We start from the raw sequence: 25120 nt of genomic DNA, 5'->3' as shown, positions 1-25120 counted from the left end.
TCCTCTCTGCCCTGCAACCCTCCTCAGACCAGCCAACGGGGGCCGCACCTGCGTTGGGGCGACTCACCAGTTCCAGATGTGCAACACCAACGAGTGCGAGGACATCTACAGCGACCCGCGAGAGGAGCAATGCCACGCTTGGGACCCTCGCTTTGAAATCCACAGCAACAAGCACCACTGGCTGCCTTATGAACACACAGACCGTGAGTATGCATAGTGTACGCCATGCAGACGGAGAGGGGATGAAGTAGTTGAGTGGAGAGAGGGACGCAGAAGGAGGCTGACAGAATAAAGTTCATACTTGCCAACCTTGAGACCCTAAAAAAAAGGGAGGATTTCAAAACCAAAGCGGGGTCTGGGGGAGAAAAGGTTGAGTTTCAGAGACTCTGTTTCCTTTATTCTGGTGACTTTAAAAGAGTGAAAATACCAAGTCCCCAGGAAGAGCGCCGGTCGTTGATCCCAACTTTCGTAGTGGCCAAACGGCGGTACTACAACTTCCGTGTCCGTCACGTGATGCCATTGAGCCCAAAAAGACTTTTTCCCGTAGACTTACATTGGGAAAGAGACGTCTGTAACTCAGCGGATAATTTGTTTTTAGGTAAATAAACTTCCCAGTACGAACACTCTAATAGTCCTTATTTAAATCATTAGGTTTTAAAAGTTGTAAAATGCACTAATAGCTGAAACCAGAGTTAATTCCCTTCCTCCGTTCATGTGAGTGAGACCCAGACCGAGGCTGGAGCGCCAAGCCGTGACGACGGCGTGACGTTGGAACCCCATGACCGAGTGAACGCTACTGCGCATGTTCCATGTAGCCCAAGATTCGGGTACTTCTCCAGACGGAAGTCGAGCCATTTAGGCTTCATGCGCCACTGAGCAACTTTCATAGGAATGAACGAGGCCGCCGCCAGATCCAGTTCTCTTAAAGGACCCATATTATAAAAAAGTGAGATTTTCATGTTTTTTTATTATAAAGTAGGCTTAAGTTCTATATAAATACTGTGAAAGTATCGAAACGTTCAATCCACAGGGAAATGCACACAGCAGCCCGTATTCAGAAACTGTGCATTTGAAACAAGCCGTCAGGATTTCTGTCCATTTGTGATGTCACAAATATACAATATTTAGACCTTTTACACAGATTTAAACGTGAAACATTCTAAATGTGTCCCAGTTTATTTCCTGGTTGCAGTGTACTTGAATGTCATCAGCTGACAGGAAGTACACATGGACCCAAGCTGTTGCCTAGCAACGCAATTTCGTCGCAATTCCGTCGAAATGCGCTAAAACGGAGCATTTCAGGCAGAGGGTAAATACAGGTATATTCAGGTTGACAGTATGAGGAAAATAAAGGGACATTAACATTTTCTAGTAGAAACACAAAATACAAGTATGATCCTGAAGATGAGCATGATATGGGACCTTTAATACATCCATGGAAAATAAACTGCAACAGCATTTTTGTTAAACTTTAGATTTTTACCTGTAACTCCCAGGATAGAAAACTGAATAATTGGCCCCTCTGGTGTGAACTTGGCGTGTGACATGAGCTCAAACTGTGTTGTGTCGCGAGCATGCTCCGGGAAACGACAGTTGGGTGTAGCTCTATTGACGTCCGGGTAGAAATAGTCGGGATTATACACACTGTTCAGCTCCAGAAACCGGCTGAGATAAAACGAAAAGGGGAAAAAGTGTGAAAATTTGCCAGAAATCGGGAGAAATACGGGAGAATTGTGACCCGGGAGGAAAAACAGGAGTCTCCCAGGAGAATCGGGAGGGTTGGCAAGTATGATAAAGTTACCAGCCTGAGAATGACAAACCATAAGTGATGATGTACTGTGGAAGTTGTAAATACGAATGAAAGCCAAAAAGAAGGAAGCAAACACATAATCCTTGACTGCGGTTGGGTTTCAGAGGGTTTTATATATATAGGTTGTGTTGTGCTACGGTCGTTGACATCTGGCTGTCCTGCAGAGGCTGAGTACAGCTTTGAGCTACGACTACGCCCTCCCATAAACCCACGCCATCTTTTTGGAAATCTCTTTAAAAACAATCTTCTTTGAACTCTCTCTGATGTCATTTGAACTTCACAACCCCTTTTTTCTTCCATCTTTCCCCCATTTATATATCAGTTGGCACATGTGGACAAACTCTCTCCTCTTGATATATATATATAGAGAGAGAGAAGATTTAAAGTGTGTGTGTTCTCCAAGTGGAGGTGTCACTGTCTTTCTGATAGGTATTAACTTATCATCCAACTAAAGGGCAGCCTTTACAGTAAAGTGCTGAGCTGTCTCCACATCTAATCGGAGGTCACGCTACGCACGCTCTCCGCTAAGAGGGGCCTCGCTAAATTGTTTTTCTCCATTCTTATCATTTCTAAATGCCATATTTTCTTTTGCACGGCTTTTCTCGGTGTCTCAAATTACTTTTCCGTGAGTGCGTGTTGGTGTGCGAGCGAAGAGAAAAAAGTGGAACGGGGAGGTGAAATTGAATTCCATTCATGGTGTGTCATCTCCTGAGTTTCAGATAGTGTTAGGAGAGGAAAAAGAGTGCGTCCGCTCCGAGTGTGAAATTGTAGTATTTGTTTACTAGACGTCTGACACAATGTTGTCTCTATTTAGGTCCCGAGTCAACAGATGTACTGTAATATACTCTTGAGCAAAGAAACGTATGGCTGCCCTGTGTGTGTGTGTGTGTGGCTGTTCAACCAGCTGTTTAGAGGGATTCATCCAAGCCTTTGGTTTGGTCCATCACATTAGATCAATGTCTCCTCAGATGTCTCCTCGTAAATCAGTGTGTGACATAAGGGGGGACATCAGGGGGTCTCTGACCCTGAACCTTGGACCTCCTGAAAATTGAATTTTGGGGGTCTAAAAAATGAAGCTGATTATTTTCTGTTTATCTAAACTCTAAATGTATTTGCATGTTGAAATTGTTGAAAGGTGAGGAAAGGTTATAAAAATGTACCGGCAGCTAATGCACAGTATATTCTTGCTGCATGGAAAATATTCTGTAAATACGGGCCAGCTAATGAATTGGACCTCCGCGGTTGTGCTTCGTATTTGAAAATCCTTGTTGTCCTCAGTATGCAAAATACAAGTCTTCTGAACCATCTTCATATCACTAAACACACACCAACTCAAGATCATTTTAGAAAACATCAAATTGGAAAAAACAAATGTTTAAAGGGATAGTTTGGGTGTTTTGAGGTACTTATCCGTAGTAGGTGTATAAGTTACAGTTAATGACGGTCGGCGTGGACCGGTGGAGCGACAGGAACGCCGGAGCAAAGCAACACAGTACTGTGGACGGGGACGGCAGCAAAACGTATTTTAGCCACCTAAAAAGAAAGACCCACCTAAAAAAAACTGATAACTGTTAAAGTGTACGATATATTTAGAATAATTTCCGTGGGCGAACTGAACTGAAAGTGAAACTTATCTTTTCTGTTTTTGTCATCTGAGCAAAGCCCCCAGAAAGAGCGCCGGTCGTCGATCCCAATTTCCGTAGTGGCCAAACGGCGGTACTACAACTTCCGTGTGCGTCACGTGATGCCATTGGGCCCAAACATATTTTTTCCTATAGACTTACATTGGGAAAGAGATGACTGTAACTCAGTGGATAATTTTTTTTGAAGTGAATCAACTTCCCAGTACGAACACCTAAATAGCCCGTTATATATAGTAAAACGCACTAATAGCTGAATCCAGAGTTATTTCCCTTCCTCCGTTCATGTGAATGAGACCCAGACCGAGGCTGGAGCGCCAGGCCGTGACGACAGCGTGACGTTGGGACCCCGTGACCGAGTCATGTGACCGAGCGGACGCTAATGCGCAGGTTCCATGTGCCCCAAGATCCGGGTACTTTTCCAAGCGGAAGTTGAGTCATTTAGGCTTCATGCGCCACTGAGCAACTTTCATAGGAATGAACGAGGCTCCACCTCCAACGCTGGATCCAGTTCTCTTAATACATCCATCATCTGAGCCTGCTTTGCTTTTGAGAGAGCATAAATAAGTTTCACTTTCAGTTCAGTTCCCCGTCGGAGAGGGCTGTCTGACGGCAAGATAAAGCGGTGAAAATATTCTAAATATAGAGTACACTTAAACGGATACTGATTTATTTTAGGTGAGCCTTTCTCTGAGATCGGTAAATTCTTCTACCCTCCCCGTCAACAGCAGTACATCGCTTTGCTCCGGTGTCTGTTTCTCGATGCTGGGGGCGCGCCGACCGTCATCTCCTGTAGGTATGAGTACCTCATACAAACCCACTTCAAAACGCCTGAACTATCCCTTTAAAATGCACATCTGTTTTTTTATAGAGGATGTTTGATTGTGTGGCGTTGATGTATAGCTACTTGGATTGAGTGGCTAATATAAACACACTCTGGTTTGGACGTGTGTATAAATATATAAATAAATCATAAATATACCTACACTTTGACTCACAGGTATAATTACACCTGTAACGCTCCCTGCATTATCATATTTCACACACTGAGGAAGAGAGTTTCTGTGCCTTCTCAGTTCAACCTGATAAAAGTGTGTTTTCTCCACATTATAATAATTCTACAGTAGCACGTCTGCCACCTGCTTATTAGTGTCAGAGCGCCACGAAGACGAGGTCTCTGGATTATGTCCATGTGTAATAAACGTGATGAAGTAGGAGTGTTCATTTCTCGCCGGGATGAACTGCCAGGTTTTGTCTCCGGAGGCTCATGTAGTTGTAGAATGAGTCACGCAGACAGACACAATGAGCCGACAGAGCGCCACGCTGACTCACGGAGAGGCTCATTCAGAAAATAAAAACACAATCCCATGTCGGTTGTAAAGATGAAATCATCATCTCAAATGTGCCAATTGGGTCACTTTTTGTGTGTTTGCTTTGTGTTTTGTTTTCCCAGCTAACAAACGCTGCCACCTGCATTGCCAATCCAAGGAGACGCGAGACGTGGTCTTCATGCAGAGGATGGTCCTGGACGGCACTCGCTGCTCGTACAAGGACCCGCACAGCGTGTGTGTGCGTGGCGAGTGTGAGGTGAGTGACATCATGTGTGTGTGAGAGAGAGAGAGAGAACATCTGGTCAGATCTACATGTGTCAAACTTTCCATGTCGTTCATGAACAGAAAGTGGGCTGTGACGGAGCGGTCGGCTCCTCGAAGCAGGAGGACAAGTGCGGAGTGTGTGGAGGAGACAACTCCAGCTGCAAAACCTTCAAAGACACCATCACACGTGCTGCCAAGAAACAAGGTGAACACACACCAACAGTCATTATAATCTTTATCTGAATCTAGGACAGACATGACATCAGTGTAGCCGCCGTCTATCACGCTGGGAAGTACAGGATAAATACAGTCTGGACACCATGTTTAGTCATTTTCAGTTAAACATCGCCCTCTAGAGGACGGTGTGCAACAATGTCCAAACCTCAGTGAGGTCTGAGTTGTTTCCACGAGAGTCTATATCAGGGGTCACAACCTTTACTATCAAAAGAGACACTTTAGGCAAAAACAAAACAAAAAAAATCTGTCTGGAGGCACAAAACATTTGAGCATTGTGATGAAGGTAACACAGTTTATAGTCTAAGTATATAGTATATAAGTCTAATGCAGTGAGGGACAAAGAGACAATGTACTACGGAGTATTAGGGCCACATTCAGGGAAAAAACATCTGAGATTTCCAGAATAAAGTCATAACTTTACCAGAAAAAAAAAAAATAACACGTAAAATTACTACTTTATAATATTATGACTTTATTCTCAAAATGTTGGATTTATTTTTTTTCCTCAATGTGGCCCTAATACTCCGTCGTACCGTCATACTACAACGATGATAAATAAAAATGAAAATGTAAACAAAAGACAGTTATTCATTTCCATTTTTTAAAAATCCCCAGGGAGCCTCTGGAGAGGAGCTAAAGAGCCGCATGTGGCTCCGGAGTCGCAGGTTGCTGACCCCTGGTCTATAAGATCATCTCTGGCAAACTTCCGACTTACTTAAGCCAGAAGTTTGTTATTCTCCAAAACAGTTATAATCTAAGGTCACATAAATGGCTTCAGTTTAAAGTTACATGCCGAGACGTTTATCAGTATGTTATGTAACCTTTGAAGTCAGAACAGACCTACGTTACAGCACTACGATTCCCAGATTTTTTATGTTTACTTTGGATGAAAATAGTAAAGACTGTGAGGGCTTTAACTCGGTTGAAATGAGTAAGAGGTCTTTACTGGATTAGCTGAGGCTTTTAGTCCGGAAAAATGACCAGATGTGTGTTTCATTTCAGGTTTCCTCAAAGTTCTTGAGATCCCACGAGGAGCGAGACACCTACTGATCCAAGAGCTCAAAGCAACCTCACACACTTTAGGTATTTGACATTGTTTTTTTCTTTTCCGTGTGTTTATATTGTATTGTATTGTTTAGGTGTGGTAAAAAATTTAATCAATATTTTTCTCTCTGTCTTTTTTAAAATGAGTCGGGAAGCCGACAGCAGAGTCTAACTTTACTTTTAATGTTACCAAACAAAGAGAAATGCTCTCCCCTCGTCCTAAATCAATACTAGAGTACCTCCTCGGGTAAAACTTTATAATAACCATTAACAAAGTATTACAAATATCTACTTATGTAATGTTTATAGATGTTTTACAAATAATATCTTAATCATTAACAAATACTTTATAATTTTGTTGTTTGTTAACAGTAAAATTAGTATTAACTTAAGTTTAATTAACTATCAAATTAATTATAAATGATGGTTATGATAAAGTGTTCCTTGTTTTATGAATGAAGCGGTACAGTTGAAGCAGCACGGTCTTTTTTGGGGGTAAAAAGGCCCCAAAAATATCCCCAGAACATTATTTAGACCCTGGTTCCTGCTGCGGTCGAAACGCAAAGAGTTCCTCAAAAGGTTCCTAGTTCCAGGGGAAAAACGTAGCTAATGAATATTTTTCTCGCCCATCTACATCTACAGCTGTAAAGAACGTGGCGTCAGGAGTGTTCTTCTTGAACGGGGAAAACGATTACCCAGAATCCCACTCGGTCATAGAAAAGGGCGTGGAGTGGGAATACGAGAATGACAACGACAAGGAGACGCTTCAGACCACCGGTCCTCTCAGACATGGAATTCTGATCATGGTACACATTGAAATACCTGAGTGAAAATAGTGTTGAATTTTAGTCGGACTCGTTCTGTCTTAGTCGACTAATCGGTTGTTTTGGTCTCAGTCAACTAAGATTTCATTAGTCGATTAGTCGTTTTTTATGCTTTTGTAGAAACTGAATAACTTAACTGAGCACATCTCTGGTAAACATTTAAAGTGGTGCTTTTATGTGATTTTTTTGTGATTAAATCAACTAATTGATTAGTCGACAAAATCGTATGAGTGTTATTCAACTAAGAGTTTCTTTGAGGACGGCCCCAGAGTTTAGTTATACACGAGCATTTTCTGCATAGCAACAAATCAAAGTTACACTCAGAATATCTAAATGTTTTTGTCTGAAATAATGTCAGTTATCTAAAGTGTTCATTAGGTTTTGTGACTTCCGTCTGTTTTGTAGATGAAACTACACGGAGACGAGGACGTGAACTTGTCCTATAAGTACATGATGAACATGGACAGTGACACGGCCATTCAGAACAACATGCTGGTAGAGGACAGCGCCTATGAGTGGGCTCCAAAGAGGTGGTCCTACTGCTCCAAGCCCTGCGGCGGAGGTACAGTAGAGCCAACTAAAAAAATACTAGTTGTGCATTTTTCATGCCTCTCTTTGTGTTTTTTTCTGGTGCTTAAATTTGAAACATTTGCCCCTCTCGCTGTAGGGAAGCAGTACCTGCGATATGGGTGCAGAAGAAAAGTTGACAGTAAGATGGTGCACAAGAGCTTCTGTAACAAATCCAACATGAAACCGAGAGGAGACACCAGAGACTGCAACCAGAAGCCCTGCCCTCCACCCATGTATGCATTGTGTTATATGTCAAAAAATATATATAGCAAGACACTGTGATCTGTGATACAGACTTTTTCTGGCTCCATCTTTCCTCCTCTTTCATTGTTTACTTAATGTTGACATGTTGAATGCCCTCAGTACTCCTGTTGTTCTCTCTCTCTCCGTGATCTTCTCCAGTTGGGTGACGGGGGAGTGGCAGAACTGCAGCAAAGCGTGTGGAAAGACGGGGATGCAAATCCGCTCGGTCAGCTGTGTCCAGCCGTCAGACGATAACACCACGCGCTCCATCCACAATAAACACTGCAACGACGACCGGCCCGAGACTCGCAGGCCCTGCAACCGACACCCCTGCCCGACCCAGTGGAGGGTCGGTCCGTGGTCGCAGGTACGCTGAACACGGGTCAACGGGGAATCAAAAATCAGACAGAAAAATGCAGTAAACTTTGCAGGGAAAATACTTGCACTGATATTTTTGTAGTGAAGCCCAACAGCTGGTGTTTCTGTGAGGCATTCAGTGTTTTAAAATATCAGACTTCCTCAGAACTGTACTCTTGGCAGCGTTGACATCAATCCTCTGGGAAACAGATGATGTTTCACTATTACTACTTTACAGTAAACCAAGGATTATGATTTAAAAACATCATGTACTTTATATGGCTTTGTGAAGATTTTATGTCCACAATATATAACAAGTGCTTGTGTTCATGTCCTGTATCTGCAGTGCTCAGTGACATGCGGTAACGGGACCCAGCAGAGGCAGGCTCTGTGCCACACCAGGGACAACACCATCGGCCTGTGTCTGGACAGTAAGCCCGACACCATCAGAGTCTGCCGCCTGGATCCGTGTCCCAGTGAGTGTTGAGGAACCTCCAGAGCAAACCGTACTGTGTGGAAGTCACTGAAATTAATTTGTTTACACACAATTGTAATAAAAAATTCAGTTTATTAAAACACTGGTTCCAAACCTGGGGGGTCCATCTGGGGCAGGGGTCTGCAACCTGAGGCTCCGGAGCCACATGCGGCTCTTTAGCTCCTCTCCAGTGGCTCCCTGTGGATTTAAAAAAATGGAAATGAATAACTGTTTTTTGTTTATATTTTCATTTTTATTTATCATTGTTGTAAGACTATGGTACGACGGGATTAGGGCCATATTAAGGAAAAAAAAAAAATTAGAGATTTCGAAAATGAAGTTGTAGGTTTACAAGAAAAAAAGTCATATTAAGAGAATAAAGTTGCAATATTACAATAATAAAGTCATAGGTTTACGAGAATAAAGTAATAATATTATAAAGCAGTAATTTTATGTGTTATTTTCTTTTTTTCTCGTAAAGTTATGACTTTACTCTCAAAATATTACGACTTTTTTTCTCATAAAATTACGTTTTTTTTCTCGTAATATTACGACTTTATTCTCGAAATCTCAGATTTTTTTTTTTCCCTCAATGTGGCCCTAATACTCCGTCGTAATGACTTAAGAACAGGTGAAAAAAAATGTTTTGCTTGGATCATTTTTCCAAGTTCCTTTTGTCATCTGTGAAACAGGTGGTAAAAACGTTTTGCCAGGTAAAAAAAAAAAAAGTTACTTTCTGTCCATCCGTTAAAAATAAGTAAAATGATCTGAGCAAAACTTGTTTCCGCTGATATCAGGGCTTCTGTACAAACCCTGATATCAGTGTAGGAAATAAAGATGCCGGGATAGGTGATCACAATAACCGTTAAAAGAGTTCCCTTCCCACTTTAACTACTGCATCACTCTCTCCTCTTGTTCCTGCAGAGGGCTCATCAGACCTCAACAAGAACGGCAACATGCTGATCCAGTGGCTGTCTCGCCCCAACCCCTTCCCGAAGATCTCCTCACGTAAAACCTCCCTCTATAGTTCCCAGCCTGGTCTCCACAGCGGCAGCCGCAGCTGCATGTCTGTCCTCTGCTGGGCCCTGCCCATCTCTGTCCTCCTGTCTCTGCAGGGCCGGCCCCGGCTGGCCCCCTGACCTCCCTCTCGGCCCGTGCCTGTGCCCACGCCCGTGAGCGAGCGGCAAAGCTTTCGCTTCTCTTTTAGGGGGGGGGGGATGTTGCCTCTCTCTCTGTGTGTCTGAGACGGCTCTGACTCTGGGGAGGGGGGGGGAGGTCTCTGGCTCCTGTGTGTGCTAGTTGGTTCTCTCTTGCTCTGTCTCTCTCTCTATCTCTCTCTCCTCTGTGGAGCATTGTGTTGTAACCGCTGGCCAGTCGAAAACTCAAAAGATCAACAAAATATTTGATGTGAAAAGGATTCGAAGTGGCGAGGCGAACAGATTTTCAAGGGCACCTCCTGAGACGTGTGTCGGAGAGCCGTTCACGTGTGAAGGGGAACCCCCTTTGCATTTGGCGGCCATGTTTTGCGCGAGCTAGCTGCGTGTTGTCATGGGTTACCACTCCCGAGATGCAGCTGCGCTTTTTTTCCTTTTTGTAGCGCACTGTCATTGTGGGGAGAAACAGGTGTGAAAATAAACAGATATAAATATCTATATATAAAAAAAAAAAACGTTATCAAAAAAAAAAATATGAAAGCTTTATTGTGAATGTGATCTCGTCACAATGAGGACATCTTTGCTAAAGTGCTCATCTGACATCCTGGTTCCATTGGAGGATGAGAATGGCGTCTCATTCTACGTTCCATTCTCAGATTGACAGGAACTCAGCACAGGGACAGGAAGTGACATCAGTAAACCTTTTGATTTTTTGGGGGAGGGAGTGGGGGGGAACTGCGAGGTGAAGAATCTTGAAGAGAGTTTAAAAAAAACACACTACAAAAAAAAAAAACAGGGTAGTCTGACCGCTTGAGGTTGCTTCCCATTTCACCTCATCATCAGCCATCCTCTCTTTGACTGTTATACTAAAGTTCAATAAATGCAGCTTATTTGTGCTTGCAGACTTTAAACAAATACATCTATAAATATATTTGTATTTATATATACCTATAAATCTAAATCTATATGAGTAACAATAATATTAATAATGTTTTACCATGAATAAGCTGTAGCTTATTTGCCTAAAACCTTTGGACTGCTATTGATCGCTTAGATCCTTGACTGTTATGTGTATTTTTTTATTGATTTTACATGACTACAGATGAATATTTAATAAAGGTTAAAGTGTTTCGGGGGGAAGGGGTTAGACCTATATTATGCAGGACTTGGTCAGTTAGTTGCCTCTCCATTCTCTCAGATGGATCGGTGGTTTACTGTCGCTTCTCGTTTTCTTTAAGGATAGGGTCCCGTTTTGTCATGCACATTTGCATCCATCACCTGTGTGTGAATGTGTATACAAGAGTGTGTTAAAGCATCTGTGTGTGTGTGCATGGCATGCATGTGTGTGTTAGTTTAGATGATAATGAAAGCGCGATTGAATGACATATACCAGTCTTGTCAGTGAAAGTGTGTCTGTGTGTGTGTGTGTGAGGGAGCTTCATCATTCGGGCTTTTACACATTGCGATCAGATACAGAAATACCTCATAAACTTTGATTTGAGAGCGTCCGATGATCTCATTTTATGTTGATGAACATTAACCACATGAACAATGCCTTATCTTGGATTGAATGTAATGGCATTTATCTGTGAAAAGAGATGGCTTTACTCATTCAAAGTTTCACTCGGAATAGAGGCAGCTTCAAACCAACTTAACAAACTCACACCCGCCAACCATCAAAACCTACCAAGGTGATGTTGGACCAAATGTCCGACTACTGGGAAGGGTTTACAAAGGGCCTAGGGTATCGACACATATGGCATCTAGAAAAAAAAAAAAAAACACTTCAGACTTGTCATTGTATTGTGATCACATATTTCTGTTGTGACTATGTAGCGAGCTATCCAAGGTTTCCTTCTGCTGGAGTTGGACTGTATGAGACCAAGCCAGACCTAGCAGTGGGACTGTATATAACATTGGTGTTGACTGTATTTAATAATGTTCATGACTGTTATCTTCTTCTATAATATTCTATACTATGGGTAACTGTTTTGTGGCTTCACTGGCCTGCTGCGTGGGGCTGGCTAACGTTTGGCTAACGTTGAAGAAACATTCAGATGGACTACGTGCACTGCGTCTATATGCACTTTGATTTATCAGGGAAATTTTATTAATGTTTTGTAAATGTTTCATATGACACTTAATGTGCCATTCCAGTTTTTACATCATCATGGAAATTATGTATTTCATTTAAAACAGCAAATATCATTTATGTACTTCATGTTTTGTTTTTTTTCTCAATCGATAAACAGATTGACTGGTTGATTTCCAAGTAATGAAGTGTTTTACCAAAGTGACTGTGAACTTGTAACTTTCGATACAGTTGAATTATTTTTCTTAAGAAAAGAATATATCTATATATTGAGCAGGGGGGGGCGTACATCTCATTGTTTCAGTTACTGTCATTCTCAACAGCAAAGTTGTATCAAATAAAAATGTTTTAAAAAGTGTGATCTTTCTCTCACCGGGACTGCTCACTGGCTAGATCCTTTGTCAGAGAAAAATGTCAAGCATTGCCGGGAGAACACAAAAAAGGGTACAAGTCAAGTGATTCAAATTTAACAACTGAAAAAATGATGCACACCTGAAGCGAAGGCAACGCAAAGCTGCAAGAGGAAGTCAAAAATTAGAAAAATGTCGACGTGAAGCGGTTATATTTACAACACAAGACTGGCGACCCTTCTTTTTCCATTTCAGTTGCTTTGGACTAATCTCACGACTGCTCTTGGTGTTTGGGTTTTTTCTCCTCTTCCTTCCTGCATCCTCTGCTAATGGTCTGGCTTTACTACTGTACTCTGCACGGTGTGGAACCAACACACTAACACACATATATGCATTTACTTTATGTATAACGAACACACAAAGACTAAAGCTAACATTCTTCTTGCACATTCTGTCAAGACATTTCCCAGCAAAGATGCATAAATACACACGTCTTCGTAGTCTCTACCGCTGGCTGCACCCAGTCTCAGCTCTCTGTTCTCTCCTCCACAGGCCAGCGTTGTCATGGAGACCGCTCCGTGTTCTGTCGTATGGAGGTGCTGAAGCGCTACTGCTCTCTACCGGAGTACCAGCGCATGTGCTGCAAGTCCTGCAGCAATGTCACCATTACAGAGCCTCTACCCAACTCCACCTCCACATCCACTTCCATCCTTCCCAGGGTTACAACTCCTCCATCCACCAGCACCCTCAGCTCTGACTTCACCACCATCCAACCCACCAGAGCTGTTGTTGTCACCACCATTTCAGCTTCTACCAACGATCCCTTGACCACCACTCATCCTCCTACCTCTACCGCTGCTGTTCCTCACTCCACCCTTTCCCCACTAAGTGCTACACAAATGATCACCACTCATCCTTCAACTGCCACCAGTGCTCCTGTCTTCCCCACTACGTTTCCCATGGCAACCACCTCCGTTATTACAACTTCTCCCGATGTTACTGCTGATCCCCTACCTCTGCCTGCCCCAGACATAGACGAGAACACAGAGCCACAGTTACAGAGCACTACAAATAGTCCAACAACATCTGGTATGATAACTACCACAAACCTTCCAGCAACAACCAGTCCAACTATGACGAATCCAACAGAAAGCAGTACAAAAACAGACGGCCCACTAAAATCCAAGCCCAAAAAGATTCCGCCAAAGAAAAAACCCAAAAAGGTGATTCCACCAAAGATTAATCCCAAAAAGAATACTGCACTAAAAAATACTACAAGAAAAGATGTTCCACCAAAGATCAATCCCAAAAAGAAAACCAATGTGACTCCAAAAAAGAATACCCCAGGGAACAGCAATCCCCCGAAAAACAAACCAGAAAAAACAACTCCTAAAAAGACTACTCCACCAAATACTACTCCCAAAAAGACTACTCCCAAAAAGACTACTCCACCAAATACTACTCCCAAAAAGACTACTCACAAAAAGACTACTCCACCAAATACTACTCCCAAAAAGACTACTCACAAAAAGACTACTCCACCAAATACTACTCCCAAAAAGACTACTCACAAAAAGACTACTCCGGAAAACACTACTCCATCTAATACTACTCAAATAAACACTACTCCATCTAATACTACTCCAATAAATACTACTCCACCTAATACTACTCCAATAAACACTACTCCATCTAATACTAATCCAATAAACACTACTCCAATAAACACTACTCCACTTAATACTACTCCAATTAACACTACTCCACCTAATACTATTCCAATAAACACTACTCCAATAAACACTACTCCACTTAATACTACTCCAATTAACACTACTCCACCTAATACTAATCCAATTAGCACTACTCCACCTAATACTACTCCAATAAACACTACTCCAGCTAATACTACTCCCAAAAACACTACTCCAATAAACACTGCTCCATTTAATACTACTCCAATAAACACTACTCCCAAAAACACTGCTCCACCAAATACTACTCTACCAAACACTACTCCCAAAAAGACTACTCCACCAAAAACTACTCCCAAAAAGACTACTCCAGCAAACACTACTCCCAAAAAGACTACTCCACCAAAGACCACTCCCAAAAAGACTACTCCACCAAAGACCACTCCCAAAAAGACTACTCCACCAAAGACCACTCCCAAAAAGACCACTCCCAAAAAGACCACTCCCAAAAAGACTACTCCCAAAAAGACTCCCCCTGTAAAGACCACTATCAAAAAGATTCCTCCAGTGAAGAAGACTCCAGCGAAAAAACCCAAACCCACGCCCAAAAAGAACATTCAGCCAAAGACACAAGTTACGAAGAAAAAACAAACAAAGACAAATCCTCAAAAGATCCCAAAACCAGGTCCCAAAAATGCCACAAACTCTCAGGCCAAGGTTAATCAGAATAAGGCTAAAACTAATCCAAAAAAGAAAACAATTCAAACTGTTCCTTCATATTATACCACATCCCCCACTCCATATTCAAGTCCAGAACAACTAGGAGAGTACTTTTCTTCCACTGTCTCATCCAGTACTATTGTATATGCGACAGCTGCAGGCATGCCTTTGCCTGAGTCCAGAATCAATGTTACGTACATTAATAACAACACAGCAACTATAGATGAAACTCCACTCTGGTATCATGATGCTTCAGCCACAACACCCAGCACTTTTGGCGATGTCATAACACCGACTGGAACAGCTGATTTTGAAGAAGTCAACATGCCGAGTGGAACCATGGCGTATAGTGACGTCACAATGACCAGCAGCGGTGATGTCACAGTAACCAGCGGGACCATTCTCAGTGGTGATGACATCACAGTGTCCTACGGCCATGTTGGAGTTGTCAGTGACACCATGGTGCTAGATGACAGCCTCACCATGGTGATCCCGACCATCAACAGTGATGATATGACAGACCTCGCTTCCTCGCCCTGGCTGGAACTGTCCGAGTACATCCCTGTGAGCGTCCCTGTTCCCACGACAACCTCAGACCCCACCACTGCTTCGCCTCCCACGACCGTCACTCTGACGACAGAAAAACCAGTCGTCACAACCGTCACCAGAACTCAGCGAAGACCAGAGGAGAACAGCGAGAACAACTCCATCGACGTCATATACCACAGGATCATCGGCATAGACAATGACATCTCCCAGAACAATCTGATCCCAAGGCGTCGGGTCAACCTCCGAGAGAGAACCAAGAACAAACGCATTCAGGAGCTTCTGGAGGAGAAGAGGAACTTTCTCCTCAGGATGAAGAGAGGCCACGCAGTACGATAAGAGACTCGTTTCTCTTATAGAGATGAACGTTTTCTTTACAGACTTTTGTAAGCGGTTTAAACCCCTCTGAACTGCCGTGATTTTTTTATCAGGCCTCTCCATGAAACGAAAAATCTCTCCCATATGACAATCGGGACAGTTGCAGAGAGAGAATATTGTGGCCAAATGTTTAAACAGTTGCTTTGAACAAAGAAAAAGCCCTTTAGAGTACAGATTGTAGCAGATTTGAAGCAAATCGCCTCACCTGTGTCAACACAATAATGAGAAACAGAAGGGATGAAAAGTGTACATTCAGTTTGCCAGTTTGGCTTCACAAATCCAAGCTTTTATATCCCCTCAAACCTCCCACAGTCTTGTTAGAGGATTCATCGACGATGTAGATAAGGTGTAATGTTGTTTGTGAAATGGCATTATCCCTACTGGCACTTATGTAGCAACAAAGCCTACCACCTAGAATCCAAATTACCGTCTCCATATTAAATTACAGCCCTGGACTGCAGCTCATTTCCCCACAAACAGATATATCTCATTCCCTAATAATAGCTACTTTAGGACAAGATGAAAATGTCTCCTTCCACTCTGAATACCCTATACCTGAAAGCCATATGGTAATGCTATACAATCAGAAAGTCAAAGTTTCCTTTTGGTTTAATTGAATTGTGTAAAGTTTACACTGCTTGGATTGGGTTGCCTTTTCCAAAGCAAACGTCTGTCTGACCACATGGGGGGTGGGGGGTGGGGGGGGTCTCTAATCTCTCAGGAAGTAAAGATACAGCATGTTGAGGGACATTGCCAAACACGTGGTGCCTCCTGAATTTTTGATATATTTTGATATCTCATTAAGCTACATAGAAAAACAAAATAAGTGAGAAAAACTATTCGTTTTCTTTTTGACGGTCAGTCAAGTATGGTGCTTTTTTTATCAGTGTTGCTAAAAGCGATGTCCCTCGTGCATTCATTTATGTGCAAAAAATATAATATAATAAAATAAACAAGCTTGTTTTGTATTAATAACTGTATCCAAAATAGAAAGCTTTGAGGGGCCAGTTTGTTTTCTTTTCTAAAAGTTTTATATTATTATTGGTACATCTCTAAGTTGCAGCAGCTGCAAAAGCATCCATGGATCTTTCTGTACGATATCTTGTACATATGAAAAAGAACTTAATGTTTAATATTTATTAAAGTTTAAGTGCCTGTGGTATTTTGCAAACTGTCAGTGTTGTGTGATTTTTGTTCCACTGACAAATATCATGCTACTACCTTTCTTTGTCTTTTTGGCTGCAACCAGTAATTGTTATGTCACAATCCTGATGAACAGAGCACGAGCCAACGACTCAGTTAGTCCAGTGATATAAGACTGCACAACAATCTCATCAAATTATCAATAGCACGCTTACAGGTTTTTCTTCAATGTATATTTAACTCCCAATTGCACAGTAATGCAATATCTGACGCATAGGGGGAGACATAGCATATGTAGTTATACTCACTGTTTGTACCAAAGCAAGGCTGCCTTTGGACTGATGTTATTTCCTAAATATAGAGTCACTGATTTCTAAAATAGAGTCTAATATAGTAAAGATAAACTCAGTCTCTTTATTCTTGATAAAGCAGCTTCAGCACAAGTCAGCGAGAGTCGCTCTCACCCGTGGGATTCAAAATGTAGCCCAGGAAATGACTTACCTAAATATTTTTCTTTTCTATGGAAGTTTGAAGCGAAAGTGAAAATTGTTCACATTGAAGTCGGGATAATGTTTCTGTTGCTATTAATTTGTTTTCATTTTTCACTTTGAACACTGAAGGATTCCCTTTACCTCTGTTGTATTGTGGTGGCAGATTATCAAAGCCTTTGCAAATTAAACCCAAACTGCATAGCAAGATATCCTTGGAGTAGGAAACATTAGCAGATTGATTTTTCCATGAAAACTTTTCTCAGAATTTCCAAGATAGTAATCTTGTTAATTCAGAAAAACTCAAGTGAATACAACACTTGGAGATAACGATATACACGAGGAAGAGCATCGTTTGAATTCCCTGTTTACATCTTTAATAAGCCAATCAGTTGTTTTTGTTTTTGTTTTGAATTCTTTTCCCTTTTGGTTGTTTTTTCCGAAGCTGACTAAATGAGGAATAACTTTTCGTAAGAAATCATACAAACTGTAGTATGAGGATACGTTGTCTGACTCTCACTAACTTTAATCCTACCGACTGGGGTCTCCACAGACCCCAGACGTATACCTTTTGTCATACCTTGCAGGTGCTTTATTCTGTCAATACAATTTTTTATGGCTTTGTCAATCAGTTTGTTCCTATAATGACTTCAAGTCATTGTTTTCTGTTTCTGTTAAATTGTCTAATTAGTGCTTTTTAAAAAAAGACCAATGTATTGGGGTCCTAAGGGTCCCCAGTCAAAAGCACCATGCAGTATTGCCCTATGCAGATAGATGGAACTATTTATTGAGTTCATGTTTGTGTCCTAATTTAAAGTATTGCACGCTGTAGGGCACTCTGTTACTCATTTTGAAGGAGACAGACACAGATTTCCTCATGTGCTCTGTCCATTTTCCTTTTACACGATGTGCAAATTAACTGTAACTTTCCCTTAAATAATAATCTGTTTGTTTTTTTCCAGATGTTCTCGCTTAGCTGGTCACAGCAGGAGGGTTTCCGGGTCCGATCTCGGCATGGGGCTCTTCTGTGTAGAGTTTGCGTGTTCTCCCCGTGTTAGCGTGGGCTCTCTCCGAGTTCTCCGGTTTCCTCCCACAGTCCAAAGACATGCAGGTTAACTGTTGACTCTAAATTTCCCGTAGGTGTGAATGTGAGTGTGAATGGTTGTCTTGTCTCTATGTGTCAGCCCTGTGATAGTCTGGCGACCTGTCCAGGATGTACCCAGCCTTTGCCGTCCCTTGGGTAGTCCTTGTATGTTAAAGATCCGGTGTGTAGGATTTAGGGGGATTTATTGTGGGTCCTTTTCACGGAGTCCACCATGTTGCACCGCCATGTTTCTACAGTAGCCCAGAACGGACAAACCAAACACTGGTTCTATAGAGAGGGCCTCTCACATTTGTACGTTAAAGGACATCGTAGTTCTCCGACACGCTTGGAAAGTGAGCGGTATTCAGTTCGTTGCAATCTGCAACCTCACCGCTAGATGCCACTTAAAGCCTGTACACTGCTCCTTTAAATATGTCGGTAGGATGAGGGTTAAAGGTTCCACTGTGCAGCAAAGAAGGACTGCATGGATGCAATAATGCTAACTGTTACCATTGTATCATGCTGGGAGATAGTGTAGAGCATAGTGCAACCCAAATATTGGGCTAACATTTGCATCCTCCAAAAATTCAGTTGATAGATTTCTGTGGTTTTGGGGGAACTCCAAGTCCTGGTCCAGACTATAGAGGAATATCTGTATACAGTCGGGATAATAGTCAGCATTTGTTTTCTTTAGACAAAGTAGTGAAGCAACTGGCATCTTCTTTGAGAGAAAACTAACAAGTTCATGAATCGCGCTCCTGACTCGTTTCTGATACCTTGTGGTTCGTACTGATACTCGAGATACAAGGGGTCAATAATAAAAGTATGATAACAGTAACACCTTACAGTCTGATGGAGTCCCAACAGCCCACCACGGTGAAGGTTATGATGGTGATTATGATCATTAGACTGTTTTAGGGAAGTGCTGATCCAATATTGTTGATTTTTAGGCGATAGTTTGCAGTTTTGTTGTTCAATGTTGAAAGTCAAAAGACAAAATTTAAATGACAAAAACTGAACACGTCATAAATCAAGATGTATTGCGGTATGATTCTATTCACTGTAACTGCATTATTAAACTTTCAAAGCCATTTATCCATCCCTCAACTCTAAAGGTCCAGCTCTGTACACACTGAAGCTTTTATCAGCTATAAGACATGAGAATAGATTGATGCAGACATTATCCTGTATCATTCTAAGCCTACAGGCTGAGAATAAAACATTCAAGAGAAAGTTTGTGACCCGGCAGCCATGTTGAGATCAGTTGAGGAAATACCAAGCACCGCCCACCAGCTGGAGCAAACTTTGCTCATTTTACAGCTAAACAGTTCACTACAAAATGATTCTGAGAACATTTGGGGAGAGAAATAGGCATTACAGTAACCGAATATTGATTCATATTTGATCAGCGCTGCCTAGTTTGACTGTTTGATCGGAGTTTTCGAGTGATTGACAGCTGCCTCCGTTGAATGAACAGCCAATAGGAACGCTCTCTCTCTCTCAGAAATGACCTGTGATTGGCCAAAGCAGATTTTCTAAAGCCTGAAAACAGAGCCATGAGGAGGTGCAGAAGTCTAGTTATCTCTCAGAACACTTGAATTACAATATGCTGAAAGGTTTTTATGGATTTTTTTTCGCCCAATAATGCCAAAAACATTCTGCCTGCTGCAGGTTTAACTGGAACACTTGAACAGAACGTCGTTAATGTTATTAGTAACACCTGTGCTTTTCCTACTATGGTAAGTCAAAATGTTTGAATGCTTTGAAAACGCCCGTTTGTGTGTAAAATCAGCGCAGAGGAAAAAATTTACTTTTGCACATACAGTAAATGTATACATCTATAAATATACAGCATACTCTCACATATGCAGTGTAAATATGTCCTCCTATGTTGGAAAGACAGATACAGATTGTTGGAGAATTAACTCCAATGAAAAAATTAAATGAAACAGTTATTTCCTCGTAAACACACACATCAACAAATGCAAATGGCAGCATGGCTGGTGTTTAATCTCGTTGTGTTTGTTGTTTTGTAAATCTACATTCTGCCGTTTCACTTACAATTGAAGCCTTGTTGATGTTGCGTCTCGTGTTTGTCGTTAGCAGAATGAACATTGATGAATGCAGTCAGTGTGCTGCCAGAGAGTCTGTCAAGAGCAGAACTGATCAACATGCCTGCGTGTGTCTTTGAGGCAAATTTAGAAATTGTGACTACTCCGTAGAGAGCCATAAAAAGCCCGGAATCTTTTTATAGGTTGGATGCAAAGAAGACGTGACTCATCTGACTCATCTGAGGTCATGCAGCCCCCAACACACACACACACACACACACACACACACACACACAAATCATTACATATCACACCCATTTCTTTATAAACCCGTAACTGAATTTCCACAGTGGTCAGAAGCCTGAATCTTTCAAAATGTCACATGCACCTCAAAACAACTTGTGTCAGAGAAACAAGCTTCTCATTGGAAAGGAAGTCAGTTCAAATCTGAGCTCGGGAAATAAAAAAAAAAAACATTGCCTCCATCCAACCAGCTGCCGTCCCATTTTTTATCATCAAATCTTTCCCTTCAACACAAAATAACAGCCAATTGTACCACAAAGCTGCCCAGTGGACAGTCATTATGTTTTATGTAACTCTTGTTACGTCTGCCCCAAATCCTCAAAAATGGGTTCTTCTTCAAATTGTCCAATTTAACAGAAGCTAAAAATGCTTGTTTGAGTGTAAAAATATCTGCTATATTATCCATCACTTCTAAACTTACTCTCAGTGTGGGATTAAAGTCTTAATTTACATGAACTGCTGCCATAAAGTCTGTCAGTATTATTAGCCCTATAGAACATTTCATAAGAGATCCAACTGACGTGAAGTGTTTTACATATTTTAAAGGTATAATAATGATTGAGAAATTCATCCAACGGAGGCCTCCTAACACCAGTAATCTCGGCTGAGTCAACACGTGCAAAGCTCTTACATGCACGTAGAATTATGATGCATGACATGCTTTACACACTTAATGTCAAACATGTTTACAGTATAGCTCCACAATATGTAGATTTCTAGGCACAAAGCATCATTTATTTTGGTTAGATTGACTAAAATGACAGGGTTTTTTTCTCCTCTTTCTCTCTCCATGTCTTAGTCCTCTCTCTTCCCTCTTTCTCTGCCTCTGTTTTTCTCTCTCCATCAATACAGCCGGCCAATGACAGTGCCTGGGCTGAGGAAATGGATGGTGTGTCTATTTTTAGAACCATGGAAGGAGGGCAAACCAAAAGTAAGCTGGGGAGAGAGGGAGGGAGGGAGGAGGAGGAGGAGGAGGAGGGATGTGAGGAGAAGATAAATCTGCATTCTACCGCTGCCTCTGGTCAGAGACAGTTGGAGCTTCAGAGAAGCAGCATCACTGGCTGGAGACTCAGCATCACAAATAGAAAACACATCCAGCTGCAAAAAAAGAAAAGGCTGCAGACTGATATTTGAGATTGCAAGAGAAGAAAGGAGAAGAGAAGAGAAGATCAGCTGGACTCGACAAAGACAAAGGTGAGTGGGAGAGCAAATTGTGCAGAAAACCCTTGCATAATTACTGAGAATGCACACGCACACACACAGGGTGCCTGTTCTGAGAGCTGCTGCCGTGGAACCATTTTTAGCCGTTGTATACTGAAGGTGTGGTCTATATTTAGCACTGGTTACACCTTGGAAGAAACTGGGAGAGGCTGGCATTTTGGTTTTGGCTTGCACTATTTCTGGCTTCGCGGTTGAGACGAAAATACATTGTGGGCTACGCACAGGGTTGTAACAATATGGGGTTGGATAATAAAAATATAAGCTGACACATTCTGTGGCTTTACATGACTGAGATTGGCATTTTAAAATAGCCATGTATATTTATGCTGCTCCTTTGCTGGGATTGTTTGTATTTTTGTGGGCTGTTTACACTGAAAACTCTAAAGTAAGCTGGAGGATGGAGGCTGAAATGGGGAAGAGGAGGAGAGAAAGGCTTGTTATGTGAAGTAAATTTGATTGATACAAAAATAGATAGTTGTCCAGATGTAGCAGCATTGGTCTGATGGGGTATTTACAACATAAAGGACTCTTTAAAACAAACTTTACGCTTCAAAAAAATAGTTTTTGTCTGTCTATTGGATGGATGTGTATATTTTGATGGATAGCACATCGATGTGGTGATATCTTCTAATAAAGCAGAACCTTCCAGCTACAGCTAGTATTATATCTGGTCAAATCATATCATCACTTCAATTTGAGCAGTAATCTATCAGACAGTAATAGTCCAGTGGTATTACCACATGTTTAAATCTGCTTTTACAAGACAACCCACCAAAAGATTGAGTGGATTTACTGTGAAACTGCTCATTGCTCTGGCTGCATATTCCCAAACATGTGTTGTTTTGGCTCTAAACATGACGTCTTGTCTTTCTCTCAGCTATGCGGCCGCGGTCCAGACTGCTGTCCAAGAGAAGACTCCTGCTGCCCACGATCAGAGAGGGCACTGAGGAGATGGTGAAGGATCTGAATGAGGCCAACGCGCTCTACATCGCCGGCCACGGCCAGGCTGTCTCCTCGGAGGACTACCTCCTCTCCATCTGCCACCTGGCCCACCCCACCTTCCCCACCAGGGACGTCTCCGCCGACAACACCCACCACCAGAGGCCGCGGCTGTCACGGCTCGGCGGGACCGCATCGACTATCTTCGAATTCACCCCCGCGGAGGAAGCACGTGCCGTCGATACGCAGCAGAGAGAGGAGAAAGAACTGAATGGCGAGCTGACCTTTGGCCACTCTGACCCTCTGGAGTATCTTTACGGACACCAGAACAACCTCTCGGGGGGCGCGAGGAGGGCGTTTGTCGAGGAGAGGTTTATAAGGCGACATGGGAGCGTATGGGAGGGCCAGGCTCGCTCCAGAGCTCACAGCATCCCCCGCGCTTCAAGTCCTGACCTCCCACGCCAACGCAAGAGCAGCTGCCCCGAGTTACACACCAGCGCTGACACTTCCGTTCCGAACATGTCCCCAAAGCACAGCTTCTCCAGGTTGGAGGCGAGGAGAGGGAGCCCACCGGAGACGGAGAGACAGAGTCCAACCGTCAAACAGTCCCTCATCTCCCAGTGGATCTCTGACTGCAGGTCGGCGTGGAGGGAAGCACGTGTACGAGCCTGCATGCTGCCTGCCATCGCTGAGATATAGTGCGCAAACGGACATTGTGACAGAAGACATTCCTCTTTCTCTGTCAGTGCATGAGACATTGACGTTAGATGTGTATTATGATATATTAAAGGGATATGATTAAATACACATTTGAAGACATACAGAGGTTGTCCATCTGTAATGTTATATCAGTCATTATTTACTGTTACCGACACTCGATGTATGCTGGTGATCATACAAAATCCTAAAAATCTGCAAAATCTTTTTGTACTTTTCTTGTGTTTTGTGAACTAAGTATGAAACAATAAAACGTTGTTTTTTTTATACTCTCAACCGAGCTGTCTGATGAGTGTTTTTCTCTGCGCTGTGATCTGTGTGTGTTTTCTTGCATGTGTGAATCCTTCGAAGATGAACTCCCCTCTCGGCTCTGCTGGTGCCAGGCGCTGGAGTTTCTATGGTAACTGCCGTGGGATCCTGCTCTGGTAAACACGAGTGTGGAGAAACACAGGCTGAGCAGAGATGACACCTGCTGCACCTAAACATGTGAGCCGCCGCAGGTCATCTGTTTGCTGTGTGCTGGTGGTATATACGGCTGCGTGTCGACCGCACGACACAATTAAAGGCATAAAAAGTTACTGATTCACATGAGTACGTTTCAATATTGCAAAGAATGAAAGAATCTGAGTTTATAATTTAGTTGTAGAGAGAGAAAAAATCGGCTATGATTAATGCAAATTGTTTTGGTTCAGCTAGAAACAACACAAAGCAAACCTTGGATGTAGTTTTGAGTTTAAAACACTAGAGGGCAGGCCACTTTACATAATCTCCTATAAGCCATGGAGGGACATAAAATATACATTTTATTGAAAACTGGCACATTAGAGGGCAAAACATATTCCAGCGCAAATAGAGTAGGTTTTATTTGACCATGTTTTGATATACCTGTATATAAATTTACATTTGAGAATTTCAACAGCAACTTGTCTTACCAGAGAAAAGCTCATTGCTTCATACACTGTGAACTGTGTAATTCTTTGAGCACCATAAACAAAATAGAGTGAATTTTCCAGATAGGTTCTAATAAAAGTTAAATATTATCTTGCAAGTCATTAAAAGCTAAACATAACAACGACATAGAAGATGTTTCAGCTTATCCAAAAAGCTTAAAGGATCATTCTGGTTCATCTAAACTTGGCTCTTATTAGTTCTGTAGATTTATCCAACCTTCCTATCTGTAATGATAATGTTGTACTTGCAGCATCATTGCTAAAAATAACGTCCGACGGGGGAAGAAACACGAGCATTTAGATATTCATACACGCTTTAAACAAACCCCTCGGGGTTAGACTGTCTTCCTGGTTGGGGGGAAACATACATTCTGATGTAAGAGAGAAAAAGCACCTTCACTGTCACAGGAAAACCGTCTTTTAGGGGCTGGAAAGTTTCGAAGAGTCTCATGCGGTCTCCCTTTTCACACTTACATCACCACACTAACATGAGAG

The 25120-nt window shown here is 42.1% G+C and overlaps 3 protein-coding genes across 5 annotated transcripts in view; 2 read left to right on the top strand and 1 right to left on the bottom strand.

Moving 5' to 3' along the window:
• Window positions 1-16900, top strand: part of LOC141774722 (A disintegrin and metalloproteinase with thrombospondin motifs 2-like) — a 144041-nt gene extending 127141 nt beyond the window's left edge. For 2 of the 3 annotated variants that reach the window (XM_074647499.1, XM_074647500.1), the window contains 11 exons: window positions 28-203; window positions 4904-5037; window positions 5127-5250; window positions 6285-6365; window positions 6969-7132; window positions 7556-7712; window positions 7818-7953; window positions 8123-8330; window positions 8667-8796; window positions 9720-9803; window positions 12944-16900. In XM_074647499.1, coding sequence (XP_074503600.1) covers window positions 28-203; window positions 4904-5037; window positions 5127-5250; window positions 6285-6365; window positions 6969-7132; window positions 7556-7712; window positions 7818-7953; window positions 8123-8330; window positions 8667-8796; window positions 9720-9803; window positions 12944-15690 — 4141 coding nt within the window. In that variant the 3' untranslated portion in view covers window positions 15691-16900. The remainder of the gene's footprint in view (window positions 1-27; window positions 204-4903; window positions 5038-5126; window positions 5251-6284; window positions 6366-6968; window positions 7133-7555; window positions 7713-7817; window positions 7954-8122; window positions 8331-8666; window positions 8797-9719; window positions 9804-12943) is intronic. The other variant, XM_074647501.1, reaches the window with a different exon arrangement.
• Window positions 1-25120, bottom strand: part of tmem126a (transmembrane protein 126A) — a 592581-nt gene that overhangs the window by 384722 nt on the left and 182739 nt on the right. The window lies entirely within an intron of this gene.
• Window positions 20065-23951, top strand: LOC141774744 (uncharacterized). The gene is made up of 2 exons (XM_074647549.1): window positions 20065-21992; window positions 22897-23951. The coding sequence occupies exon 2, from the start codon at window positions 22899-22901 to the stop codon at window positions 23655-23657; it is 759 nt and encodes a 252-aa protein (XP_074503650.1). The 5' UTR covers window positions 20065-21992; window positions 22897-22898; the 3' UTR covers window positions 23658-23951.

The sequence above is a fragment of the Sebastes fasciatus genome, chromosome 10, assembly GCF_043250625.1.
Source record: "Sebastes fasciatus isolate fSebFas1 chromosome 10, fSebFas1.pri, whole genome shotgun sequence".
NCBI lineage: Eukaryota > Metazoa > Chordata > Actinopteri > Perciformes > Sebastidae > Sebastes > Sebastes fasciatus.
The sequence above is the reverse complement of the archived record's forward strand: the minus strand, read 5'-3'. Positions and strand labels throughout refer to the sequence as shown.

Coding starts and splice junctions, on each gene's coding strand:
- LOC141774744 (XM_074647549.1), top strand. CDS start 22,899: ATGCGGCCGCGGTCCAGACTGCTGTCCAAGAGAAGACTCCTGCTGCCC.